This window comes from Dermacentor andersoni, chromosome 10 (assembly GCF_023375885.2).
Source record: "Dermacentor andersoni chromosome 10, qqDerAnde1_hic_scaffold, whole genome shotgun sequence".
Classification (NCBI taxonomy): Eukaryota; Metazoa; Arthropoda; class Arachnida; order Ixodida; family Ixodidae; genus Dermacentor; species Dermacentor andersoni.
This window is the reverse complement of record NC_092823.1, coordinates 54,799,504-54,812,525: the sequence shown is the minus strand read 5'-3', so window position 1 is coordinate 54,812,525 and position 13,022 is coordinate 54,799,504. Positions and strand designations below refer to the sequence as shown.

General features: G+C 44.8%; 1 protein-coding gene across 1 annotated transcript; it reads right to left on the bottom strand.

Annotated features, from left to right (window-relative positions):
• Positions 1 to 374: 374 nt before the first annotated feature.
• LOC140213452 (anoctamin-6-like) lies at positions 375 to 13,022 on the bottom strand. Its single transcript, XM_072284686.1, has 8 exons — positions 13,011 to 13,022; positions 11,288 to 11,365; positions 8,284 to 8,441; positions 5,791 to 5,897; positions 4,281 to 4,336; positions 1,858 to 1,914; positions 474 to 538; positions 375 to 381 (listed from the first exon to the last, which is right to left on the bottom strand). The coding sequence occupies exons 1-8, from the start codon at positions 13,020 to 13,022 to the stop codon at positions 375 to 377; spliced, it is 540 nt and encodes a 179-aa protein (XP_072140787.1).

The window sequence follows — 13,022 nt, the reverse complement described above, 5'->3', positions numbered from 1 at the left end:
CCTCAAGGCGAATACGAATGATACGACTTTGATCTCACTTGTTCAAGGTGTACCACTCTATTTCTAATATTTCGTTCTAACTACGTGATAAGAACACAGAATAGGCAACACAGCATGAAGAAGCTTCATGGTGAAAGCAAGGAATGCTCGGCTGTTCATTTAAGCATGACCCCCAAGGGAGTCTCATCACCACGTTCATGTAAAAACGAAGGCTTAATATTTTGTCGCGGCAGGCCACGAGACTATACTTCCACAGTGGTTGCCCATTTATGATGTAATTTCGTGAGTAGAGTGGGGACAGTGTAAAGGCGGTGCAGCGAATGTAGAGTGTCACAACACGACGACCGAACATCCGTAGTCAATGCACATTCACTCTAATGCCTGTAAAAATTGGAGGTGAGCGTATTCCAAAGCATCGGATGACCAATGCTGAAGCGTCACGCAAAGCCCAAAATCGGCAGAAAATGCCAAACCTGATGAGTCCCAGCGGCTGTTGTTTGTACCATGCTGCCGGACGGGCCCATTCACTATAAAGCAGCTGTATTGCAAAGGGAGAAAAGATACGTTAAATTTATTGCAAAGAAGCAGATCTACAAACGAGTATCTTTTTTTTTGGGGGGGGGGGGAAGAAAGCACCAACATGGGAGGAAAATGTACTACCTGAAGGTTTAAGATAACTCAGTGTGCAACAATAAAACGACACTGCAGAGCGACTAGACATTGTCACTTTGTGGAGTGAAGGGGGAAAGTCAAACGCGGCCTCAATAGTGACATTATGAGAACAAAGAAAAACTGCGCTAAAGAGGACAAGACAGAGAAAGAACCACACGACACAGGCGCAGTCTGCGCCTGTGTCGTGTGGTTCTTTCTCTGTCTTGTCCTTTTTAGCGCATTTTTTCTTTGTTCTCATAATGTCATACCAACTAGCCCTTCACCGTACGCTTCTAGACTCAATAGTGAGCTGAGAATTTACCGGTTTACTAGGCGCACGTGTGCCCAGAAATACAAGCAACGCTCAAAACACAACGACAGCGGTGGGTATAGTGGTCGATCTTTACCTGCCGTGATTGCTTTGTGGCTATGACGTTTGGTTGCCAAGCACGAGGTGGCGGGATCGAAACCCCGCGGCCACAGTGGCCACATTTCGATGGGGCCGAAATGCCAAAACACCCGTGTGCTTAGATTAAGGCGCACGTTAAAGAACCCCAGGTGGTCCAAATTATTCCGGAGTCCCCACTACGGCGTGCCTCATAATCAGATAGTGGTTTGGCACGCAAAACCTCGTCTTTTTTTTAATTGATCGTCGAATCTCATGGGAAAAGGGCGTCCGCCATTTATACAATAATCGCTGTTCCTTCCTGAGTGACTCTGGTGATTCTGCACAGAAGAGAAAGTCTAACACTCTTCGTGATGTCTGTACACTTTGATAAGGAACGCCTTCTTTGCTGTAGATTTGGCAACGGCGTTCAAGAAATTTCTGATACTGTAGGGACGTTTTGCTCAGAGTGACAAGTAGATAACGGCGTTAATTTCATGAAAACGAACACCGACAAGAAGCAAAAATGACGCGTGATAGTACAGTACATCCTTATAGCGGAGAGAGAGGGGACCCAATACGCAAATAACTGCGAAAGTTTGTGACGACTTAGACTGACGTTATCTATATGTCATGTCTTCGAAAAATGAGCAATTCAGCAAGAAAACTTCTGACTCTTAATTTGGGCTTCATTCCCTGTCCGAGTATACTGCTGCATACATCATCAAAACGGAAAGCTCCTAAATTGAAATTCCTACAGCCAAGCCTGATTCTGGGCTTCGTTGAATTGTCTATTAGTGTAGCAAGTTGAGCGAACTTACCCTCCTATCGGTGGGAACTTCTTTGAGAGGATCGAAGGACCCTCTCCCGATGGGACCCTGCGCAATTAATTCATCGTTAGACTTTGCGGCAAATTAGCAGGGCTAGCACAGTAGCGGGCGCATTAAAATGACTAAACATGCAGTATAACTGCAAACATACGCGTAGGCAAAGAGAGAAGTTCAATGTATAAATAAGAAAGGACGTTCTAAAGCATTCAAAAATTCTTGCAACGGTAATGAGCGGATGTTTCCAGGTGTTCCGACTCCATCCGATGGAAAAACGGTCTACCTAGAATAAGTCAATCAGAGGATGAAATAAAAGCATGCTTAGTTGCTGACTATCAGAGGCGTGGCCAGGAAGTCACACCGGGAAAGTCAATCCAATTAAATCCTATTTCCAAAACACGCCTGCCGTGCTGGCTTAGTAGATATTTAGATCCAATTAGCGAACGGCGGCAAATATGGACAAATTCAAATATTTTTTTATTGTTCGAGGCAGTCTGTAGTGCATTCCTTCTTTTCACTTTCGAAGCGCTACTGAATCGGCTTTAAGCAAAGAGGGCCGACCTGTTTAAACGCTGCCTCAGTATTGAACTAAAAAGAAAACCAAAGTTCTTGAAACGACTGAGAATAAAAGTAAATTAAAGGTAAAGTGAAGCATGTTCACGGCCTAACAAGCAGTAGCACCGTCTTGTGAATTTCTTGTTTTTCAAGCCTCAATAACCGCTGCGGTCATGAAAGGATGCCAGCGTGAGTCGAATTAACCGAAGCGGCACACTAAGCGACATTTTATTCCATAGCAACGTATGGTTTCTCGCCGGGACATTATAGTGCCTTCGTACAAAGCAGAAAGTCTAATTAATGGCCGACGTGTAATTAACGAGAGTCGAGGGTATGTGTAATTGTTTAATGCTGTAAACAAAATGGTTACCAAAACTAGACAGCAGTAACTCAAAACTGTCAGGGATATAGAGCAATAAATATGCTTCACACTTTACTGAATAACGTAGTTTATAAAGGACACTGGGGATTTTAGCACATTTCCCCCTCGCCTTCCCAAAATTTATGTATGCCAGGATATCTGGTATGCAAAGACGTGACGCACACCTGCTGCCACTCCCCTTCTCCGATCAAGTAGACGCCCCCCCCCCCCCCCCCCTCCCAGAAAGAAATTCCTGGCTATACCAATCGTGCCTATATTATCTGGTGTACGACAATTTAGGTATTTTTCAAGTAAATTGTTGCGGAAGGCGCGTTATTGAATTGAAAAGAGAGCGTGAAGTTTCACTAACTCGATGTTGCATCGTTCAGAAGGAGAAGCGCAATCAAAAAATGCTCGATGAGAAGATGGTCAAAAAATCAGCGGTGGAAGTAATGCAACGAAGTACCTTCAGAACACTGTTAATGTTGGATGTCAGGAAGAATGAAAGTCATTTAAAGATGCAGCAGCGGTTTCTGGGATCACTGATTTCGGGGGCCGTGTTATCGACCACCAACTTTCATTATCGCGTAACGTAATGTCCTGTAACACGACTCACTGCTGGAATGGCGGCAACGCAACTCCGCGGCAACTATTCGCCGCGAATATCACCAGCTTTCAGTCAGAATTCCTTCACTCCAGTTCTGATACGAAAGAAGACAGAGGTTTGCAAGAGAAAATGCAGCCTTACGTTTCACCTAATTCACATGCCTCACCTAACCAACATTGGCAGTACTAAAGCAATATGAGGGAGCACGGTCAAAGCTGAATATTAAATATGACGGGACATGTAGATTAGTGATATAATAATATATATAACAGGAAGAGATAATAAACATAATACTTGTGTATTTTATGACTGTTAGAGATATTTTGTTCATTCTCTGTATATCTTATCCCTTATGTAACACCCCCCCCCCCTTCTTTTAGGAGGTCTTTAGGGTAATACAATAAAAACGAAAATGAAAATAAGAACCACATTGCTTAGCGTAGCTTTCTTGCCACACATAATATTATGACAACATTTTCGTATTTCACAGTCAAGCCCGTAACAATAAATGTTAATGTCACAAAAGGAACGAAAGCGTAACAGAAGTGTAACTTAATTCCAGAAAGTTACTCATGTAGGGCTAGATGAACATACTACTTAGAAGAGTAGTGGTTTAGGCTAGTTGGTGTTCCATAACGTTAAGTGGTGCAGCGCGAAGCAGGAGAGAGGAACACAGAAGCACTCCTCCTCGTCTTTCGCGTGTCCCTCTGTCCTGCTTCGCACTAAACCACCTAGCATTATTAAAACACTACATTATGTGCCATACAATCGAGATACACTACATTTCGTGCACGTATTTATAAACAAAAGGTGAGAGTAATACAGAGCACAAATAATAGTCCGCAAATGTACAGAGCCTGTGCATGTTCCGGTTCTAAGATGTCCTCCTCTTACGTCATGCAAAGGGTAGGCTTCCAAGTAGACGTCGTCGTTGAGTAGCTTGTGTATGCCTGCGGCCATAAAACAAAAAGACAAAACATTCGGTTGAAACACTGGTTAATTTCTGGAATTAAAAGTCCAGTACGAAACTGTTTACTAGAAAGAAAAATACACTCGCCTAAATACGTTGTCTACTGAAGCTGTGAGGTATCATTCCTCTCCTAACACTGTTGTCGTTGGTAGAGAAATAACAAAATTGAAAAGTCTTTGCTTTACGATTACTGACAAAAGGCTTCGTGTCGGTGTCCGTTACGATTTATATAAGCGCACAGTTTCCCGAAGTCACATTTTCATGAAGCACATAGCAGGTGCGTCATTTTCGTCTTCGTTTGAAGCGTGCATTTCTTGAAACCTTCAAACGTAAGAGCGTTTGTAAAGCTGCAGTGATTAGTGACTTGTCCAAAGGACTCGCCGCAAACAAAATTCACCCCAACGGCAAAGTTAGAACACCGTGCGCTACGTAATCTGACCAAAATAGCGGCGATACCGTACAGCGGTCGATTGTTTCCAGTTTCTTACTTCTAAGCATGTCTCCCACCTTTCGTGTGTCGTTTTAGCTTATGTTTCTCCGAACAGCAAGGTCGTTCTTCAAAAGTCTTCGCAAATTTCAGTCGCTAACCATTTACAGTGTTTTTCTTTTAAGTATGCGTCCATGTTTTTCGTGTATATTTATATCCATGGAGGACTGCAATTAGAAAAACTGACGTCACTCTCCGTGAAACCTCCTGACCGGTGCATCCCACTTATTATAGCAACTGATCCTCCGTAAACAAAAACCGCAAAGCCTGAAGTGACACCTGACTTCCATCACACTTTTCACAATGCATCTGGCATTGTTCGGCCTTCACAAGTTCTTCTTAAATTAATTTTTCCGACATAACATACTAGTGGAAATTTTGGCTCTAGTGTCTAGGAAGCTGGAAGCATTGCCGCTCAGCCAGAATGGGAACGATGGTCAACTCGTGGATTTGCATAAACATTGTCTTTCTGGCTTCAAAGTAATCTACTAGTTCAAAGATTTTCAACAAAATTTAACGAAATTTTAACATTATGTTGTGTTATAGATGCAGCAATCTGCATCTGGATTGGCACGTGCAATGGCTAATGACGTGGGCAATAGTTTGGCAATGGATTATGCATTCGAGCTGAGTCCAATTGTTTCCTGCATTTATAAGAATATGGTCGCTTTGCACTTTAAGACAATGCAGCCAGATACATCGTAGCAAATATAGTCACAAGGCTATCGCCATGAAGCAACAAGCATCAAGACACATCCAAACACTGACCATCCTTGCTATGATAGTTTAACGATAGCACCCCCAGAGTGAGTTTAATAGGATACTCCATGGTTTATTTTTTCCGCTTTGATTACGTATGCTTGCCCAAACAGCGCGTAGGGTTTTCTCAATCCTCCTGAAATCAACCGGAAGCTTGCATGCACGGCTTTATGGGAAGTTGTTATAACCTCTCTGACTTTCTTTGTCTTCGTACGCAGCCCTCATGAGCACCTCCCACGCTATCCGGCTTCGAATGGCTTGCGAGAAGAAGGTCTCCTTGTATTGCATCAGGTACCTGCACAGACATAGGGGCAAGAGTGATCGGTTCTGCCACTAATATATCGGAGCTATACTAAACCGTTTAAAGGGACACTGAATATATACACTAAATCCATTTATACTGGTAAAGCACTGTTCCTTAACTTTGCCGCAATATGTGGTTTATTAAAAAAAAATGAAAGTCACTTTTATTCTAACATTTAGTGCCGGAACCACAGCGCTGTCAGGTAGGTGCAATTTCATGACTTATAAAGAATCGTCTTTTTTTTTTTCTCTAACTGGGCGGCTGTCGCGCAGTCAAAGCTCTTGAAAGTTGCCGACTTCAGCCTTCGCCTGTCTTAGCATGCAATGTACTCAATTTTTTCCAATAACAGAATTAACTTGGAGCAGATAGACACCGTCAAAGTACATGACGTCACGGCCTACTGGCGCCGAACATTACAACGGCGTCGCCACCCGTCTGTCATTTTCATTCTTTTTTTTTTCTGGCTTACCAAGTCCCTTACAAAGGTAACCAACTTGGTGTTGCAGAGCGGTAATATGCAAATGCCGCTCAAATAATTTCCTATTTGGTGTCAATTTCTGAGCTGAACATAAACCGAAAGCGAACTGTACTCGGGGACGTAGGAGATAAATCCTTCCCCGTTTTTCAAAAATGCGCCTCGACTCGACGTAACCCCGTCAACTATGCGGAGTGTTATCATCATCATCATCATCATCATCATCATCATCATCATCATCATCATCATCATCATCATCATCATCCTGGTTATGCCCACTGCAGGGCAAAGGCCTCTCCCATACTGTTGTGTTCATATAGGAGGTTGCGGCCAAGTACTGCACCAGGGTGGCCAATCCTGCTCTGGTGAGGGAGTGCGTTACCGGTTCTGGTCGCCGGGATCAGGCCACACTCCAGGCCTGTTTCTATGTCACTCCGAAAAGGGGATACTCAAGAATAATAATAAATCTGTTTAGACAGGTAAACTGTTGATGTCAAAACTTTGACTCGGCCAAGAAAGGTTGGTTATTGCTAAAGCCAACTTTGCCAACGAATGCCAACTTCTTCTGCTTTGAATTTCTGGCTTAAACGTAACTATAAATGTGACATCACGGATTTTAGTGCGCTTGGTCGGTTTTAGGCCATTGTGGCGCTTTATATGATTTCGTAGGTTGCTAGGTTGAGTTCTTAGTTTAGCTATCTTACTACATCGTCCTTCTCACCAACAAAGAAGTCATTGCACCTGAGCAGACGGTGTCACTTTCAATAATGTCACGGCGCGTTACTGCGGGAACATCTGGGGGGGGTATCGGCACCCGTCTTTCGTCGTTGCGCTTTTTATGGCTTGCCTACCTACTATCGCGGTAAAATGGTAATTTTTCTGTTACAGAAGCGGAATTTACCAATGTAGCTCAGCTCAGTAAGGCTTTCTATCTTCCTTTCAATGTTGCTGCGGTGCGAGGCTTCTTGAAGAATGTCGGTTCACACTGTACCTTTCGAGTAGCCTCCGAATTAACCCATAACAAAAAATATGCATCAGAAGTCTCAGGTCGAAAGGCTTCCAGGAATATCCATCACTAAATTGTCCCGGAGACGGCGTTGTTTCATGATGTCAACCCCTTCCATCTTTTGTGGGCAGGTTATGCGGGGTCGTTGCAGTCGAGCGCTTGAGGTATCAGTGTCACGGCCAATAAAGCAGTTCTCACGTGATATTTTTTTTACTTTTTATTTGTCTTGCGTTAAACGAGGCTCATAACCTCGAAAGCCTCGAACAAATAGTCACTAGCGCCTCAGGGCAGCCCAAATAATTTAGTGTATAACAGCTTTTCTACGGCCAGTTTCAGTTTAATTTCTCAGGAGGCGTCTGTTTCATGAGGTCAGGATGCATAAGGTTATCACGTGGGAGCAGCACATCGGTCCCTTCCTACGCTGCCATTTGTCACGAGGTCCGGCGCATAACCGACGGCCGAGCGACCCGGAGAGAGTGCCGAAACGTCACCATGTCCCGATCCCACGTGACGTTTTGCGCCACGAGATCACGACACAGTCACTTTCAGGGGTACGAAACCAAACCTCGCCCTAGAAAAGCTAATATATTAAATTATTTAGAACGGTCCTCTGAGGTTCGCCACTATCTTTTTCTAGAGTTCTTAGTCCCGAGGCCTCCATTTAGCGCAAAAGTGCAGTCCAGAATTTCATGTCACCACTCCTTAAAGCAGACGAGCTCAGGGTTGGGTCGCTATGCTCAGCTGCAGCAATGCACGCAATACGTGCGACTAGCATAAGAAGTATCACTACGGTCTACAAGCCTTCTCGAACCCGGCGGCGTGTCAACCATTGTGGGCGGAAGGAGGAGGTGGGCAAGCAACTTGCAGACAAACATCTGTATACGCTGGCTACTCACATCGGCTCTCGCTGGCACACAAACTCGGCGGTGAAGAACTGCTTCTCGTCCGGTATGAGTTTTTTGTCGTAGGGGAACGGTGTCCACAACCTGGCCCACAGGGTGTGCAGTTTGGTTGGCTTTGCTTCAACTTCGAGTTCTGTCGAGCCTTCTTCGAGCTGCGAACATCGAAAGGCGTGTTAGGGGCCCGGATACGGGACACGTATGGAGTCGTTTGCAGTCGATGGTAGCTAGAAATGTTTTCAAGACTGCAAAGATTCGAGTCTTATTCGAAGACAATAATGTTAAGCACTCCTCCAACCTAGACAGTGACTGCTATTATAAAGAAAGTTTATCCTTCGTAGCATCTCTCCCACTAGAGACGTCATATTAAGGCAAGTGAAAACAACAGCAACAGGTAAGCGCTTGCTGCGGATGCCCAACGCGCAGTTTCAAAGAGACTACTCCTACCATTATTCGAAATCACGGCGCAAAGTGACGATGCGGGAAACACTAAAGAAGCTCAGGGGACGAGAGCTCCATCCATCCATCCATCCATTCGGTCCATTCCTTCATCCGTCTGTTCGTTTATTCGTCCACTCAGTGAGCATATCAGCCGGAAATACTGGATGTTCATTATGTGTTCCTAAGGTTCGAGTTGCAGAACAATTCCGTGCGCTGTCTAATGGCCGCTTCGGAAAGGTGTTAACAGCGAAAAACGTAGACGGCACAGGAGACGACAAGACGACATCACAAGCGCTTGTGGTGTAGTCTTCTTGTTTCGTGTCCCGTCTACGTTTTGCGCTCTTAACACCAGGATGGAAAACCAACAAGCCCAAGCTGCTACTCTTCTGAAAAGGCGTTAGTCCCAGATTGAATTCTAAGATCAAGGCGTTTTTTTTTTTTACGCACGAGCGTAAATGGCTAGGGGCACTGAGAGCCGTCGAGGGGTTGTGTGAAGCCGGAAAGGAAGCGGAGGAGGAAGGCACCTGGCCGAGGAGAAGGGAATCGCGCGCCGGGCCAAATACGGAGGAGCGCACGGTAAACCAACGCCGCCGAAAGTCTAGGTGGCATTGAGCGAAGCGGGGAAGGAGAAAAGAGGCGAAGCTTCCCAGAGGTAGAGGGTACGCGAATTGTAGTAGTAGTAGTAGTAGAAAACATTTATTCACAAAAGAGGAAAGAAATACTGAGACAACAATGTACAGTAAGTGGAGTCTTCATTTCAAATCTCCAGTGGCCTTGGCTGCTGCTCTCGCCTGGATTACCAGTCCGCGCTGGGCCTCTAGTTCTGGGCTGGACAGGGTGGCATTCCACTGCTCCTCCGGATGTTGTGTTTGTATGTCTGGCGGTTTGGGGCCCGTACACCCCCACATGACGTGGTAGGCAGTGGGCTGTTCTTTACACTAGGGGCATGCGTCTTTGTATTGTTCTGAGAAGATGCTGTATTTGTGTAAGTTGGGGAACATCTTGGTCTGGAGCTGTCTCCAGTCCCGCGCTTCCTGTGCGTTTAGCCCTTTGTGTGGTGGGGGGTAAAGCTGTCATTGTTTGCGCGGGTACTGTATTGAACTACTTGTAGTTCTCGGTTTGTCGCCTCCCCATATTGAACAGCGAAGGGCGCTGTGTTGACCTCCTCTTGCAGTTGCTGCGGGTTGTGCGCGCGCTATGGAGGTACCGGGTTCCTCTCGTGTACGAGTTGCCGAGCGCCTTGCGAGAAGAACGAAGCAGCAATGCAAGCGGCGGCGGGCCAACCACGATTCGACCGGCCCCGAAGTCGTTGCAGAGCGCCGGGCACGAACTGAACAAGTGCTGGCGTGAGAAAGCGCGCCAGCAGGAGCGAGCCAAGTGACCTTCGTGCTGTCTATCGCTTCAACGCAAACAGAGCGGCACGAACACGGGACGCACAATGGTATGAGCCATTTGCAGATCGCTTTCAAGATACGGCGCAGGCGGCTGCGCTACGTAAGCAGTTCCTACCAGAGTTAAAGCCCCCACCCCCTCCCTCCCGCGTTTCCTTGCCGCTTTCCTCCCTTGTGCGCGATTCGTCTCACCGTCGCACGTTTTCACTCGCACATGCAGCATACGGTGCGCGGGGACGACGTTATCACCCTCGGACTTTATACGGAACATCGCGGCGACCCCGATGGCAGAAGTGTGTCTGGAGTGTCCATATCATTGTTATCGCAGTTATATAAGAATGCTAAGGCTTGGGCGTAACCCGCATTCACGAAGTGAAACGTCACTTCAACTTTGTTTTCAACTGCGACACTCTGTTTACACACTAAAAAAAAACGTTTATTGTAGCTGAGTGGTACTCTCAGGAGGATATCAGTTCGTTTTTGATTTCCTTATTGAAACTTTCTCCATGTTGGGGACTTCTGCAGAACCGATTTGCTCAGCACGTTACCTCCGAGATCTGGCGGCCCGCTATGCTACCTGAGGACGCGGCCCGATCTCGGAGGTCATGCTCAATATTTCATGTATCTGTTCCGTGAATGCTTGGAAATTCCTGCGATGAATTTTGAAGCTTTCTGCATTCATCGGAACGATGATACCTGTGTGAGTGCGCCATCGCTATATCTCCAGCTCAAGGTCATTTCTCACATGGGCATTGGTGGTCAAGTTTAGTCTTGTGTTGGCTACCTATGGTTTTCGTTCCCGTTACCCTGTGCATCTTACCTCGCAGTGCATGAAACGAATGCTGACAGTGCTACATGTGTACACTTTGTTCGCAACGTCCTTGTATTATTTTGTGACGTTCTTAAGCCGTAAGGCAAGTATACTGTTCATTCTGTATTGTCGCAGGAGCTATGGCCTGCGCAATTATTGGCACATTTCATATTCCTAACACGTGCGTTGCGTGTGTAAGTGGACTTGCGACCTACATACTGTGGACAGATAAGATGACTATGCCAATTTGGAGAGTAAAGAATGCAACCTCAAAAGCTATTCTAACAAAACTAGTACTGTGTGGCCTGTTCCACAGATGTATTCCAAAAACCTCTGCGATACTTGATGTGTTACTCACGTCTTTGAGGTCTGGCAGTGCCGGACAGTCGCCCTCGCCAACTTTAAGCGTCGGAAAAGGCACCATTCGGCCCCTCTTCTGCGAGAGCCAAGGAATAGAGTTAGCGAACAAGTTTATTTCTCACATGTCAAAACTGCATAGTGTGATGTGGAAGGTGGCGCCACCTTGCCAAAAACGTAGCAGCAACTGGCGGCAAGTCACTTGCATATCGAAGATAAGTAAACAGAAACACTACACATTCTCATACGCTTGTATACGCCTCCGCATTGTACAAACCTTGGCACACATTGCGCCACATCAAAATTCAAATCAGACATGTATTTATGACGCTTGTTGTACTTGACATATGTGATGTCACGCAGTTACATTACGCAAAAGCTATATTATCTAAAAGTAGCTAAACGCCGAGAAAAACAAATAAAGCACAATATACAAACTGAAAATCTGAGATCGTTTTCTATGTACCACTGTATCACTCTACGACGCAGAAAACTGCAGCCGAAGATTCCGCTGTAATTCCTTAACTTGCTGGACACACCCAAATGAAATTTACAACCGCGTTTTCTCTTCTAGTGAGAAAACGCGTAAGTGCCCTCGGTTAGGAAAAACTGACAAGCACCAGACGTACTGTTGTTGTTGTTTTTGTTGTTGTGGTTATTTCATATTGGTCATACATTAAACGCAATATCACATGTTCTGTAACTGCTAGTTGCAGCTCAACTCCATGTCTGTCTTCTTCAAAGTCCCATACTTCACGCTGCGTATTATAACTATTCACCTAACCCAACTTGCTCGACACTCGCCCTCATTTCTACTGATTTACTTATTGACGTGACTGTACTACTGACCTGAATTTAGTTATTAACCTGAACATTCAGGCAATCTTTCTACTGTGCAGATGATATAGTTACAAGTGACAAGTCCATCTATACTTTTACTAGATATTTGACCACTGATCTTGGGAATATTTACGACTGCTCCGACGTTATTGCATTAATAATTAACGCAAAGAAAGCACAGTATGACAGTTCGTTGTTTTCCACTCGAGTCAGAACTCTCGTTCATCTACTCCTGTCACTAACACAGAAATTGCCACAGCAACCTCAGTACTCCTCAGAGCATATTTCTGGGAGTTGTTCTTGATGGCAACATCAAATATTCCCTTCCCAATTCTCATATCGAACGGCCGATAGTTCTCGGTATGAGAATATTAAAGCCGTTATACCGCTTTCGAAGCTCGACAGTCAACCGATGGCCTAAAGGATGAAGCAAAGACGAGTACCGCCCTTTATTTTCCCTTATATATATATATATATATATATATATATATATATATATATATATATATATATATATATATATATATATATATATATATATATATATATATATATATATATATATATATATATATATATATATATATATATCTTTAGTAGCTGCTGAGAGAAACGCTGTATAGAAAAGTTCACGAGGGTGCGGTTTCGGCACAGCAGTATAGCCTCTTTTTTTTAAAGTAATTGGTGATTTACATATCGAAGAATTGTTATAAATAACTTGAGCCGGTGGTGCTCCTCACGGTTCGAGAAATGCTTTATTTTCAAGTATGTTGTGTTTAAAGTTTGGCTTCCGCGGGGACATGCTTGACGCGGCAGTTCCTTCGGCTAGCCTGGACGCACCTTTAGAGGCAGTGAGACTATGAATCATCAACAGCCTTGCGTACCTTGATGGGCAT

Bases quoted from the DNA above. Each gene is read 5' to 3' on its own strand.
- LOC140213452 (XM_072284686.1), bottom strand. The intron at 1,915-4,280 runs GTAAGAGGAGGA...TTAATTGCGCAG, and splicing joins AAGCCTACCCTTTGCATGAC to GGTCCCATCGGGAGAGGGTC. The intron at 539-1,857 runs GTAAGTTCGCTC...TTTGCAATACAG, and splicing joins AAGTTCCCACCGATAGGAGG to CTGCTTTATAGTGAATGGGC.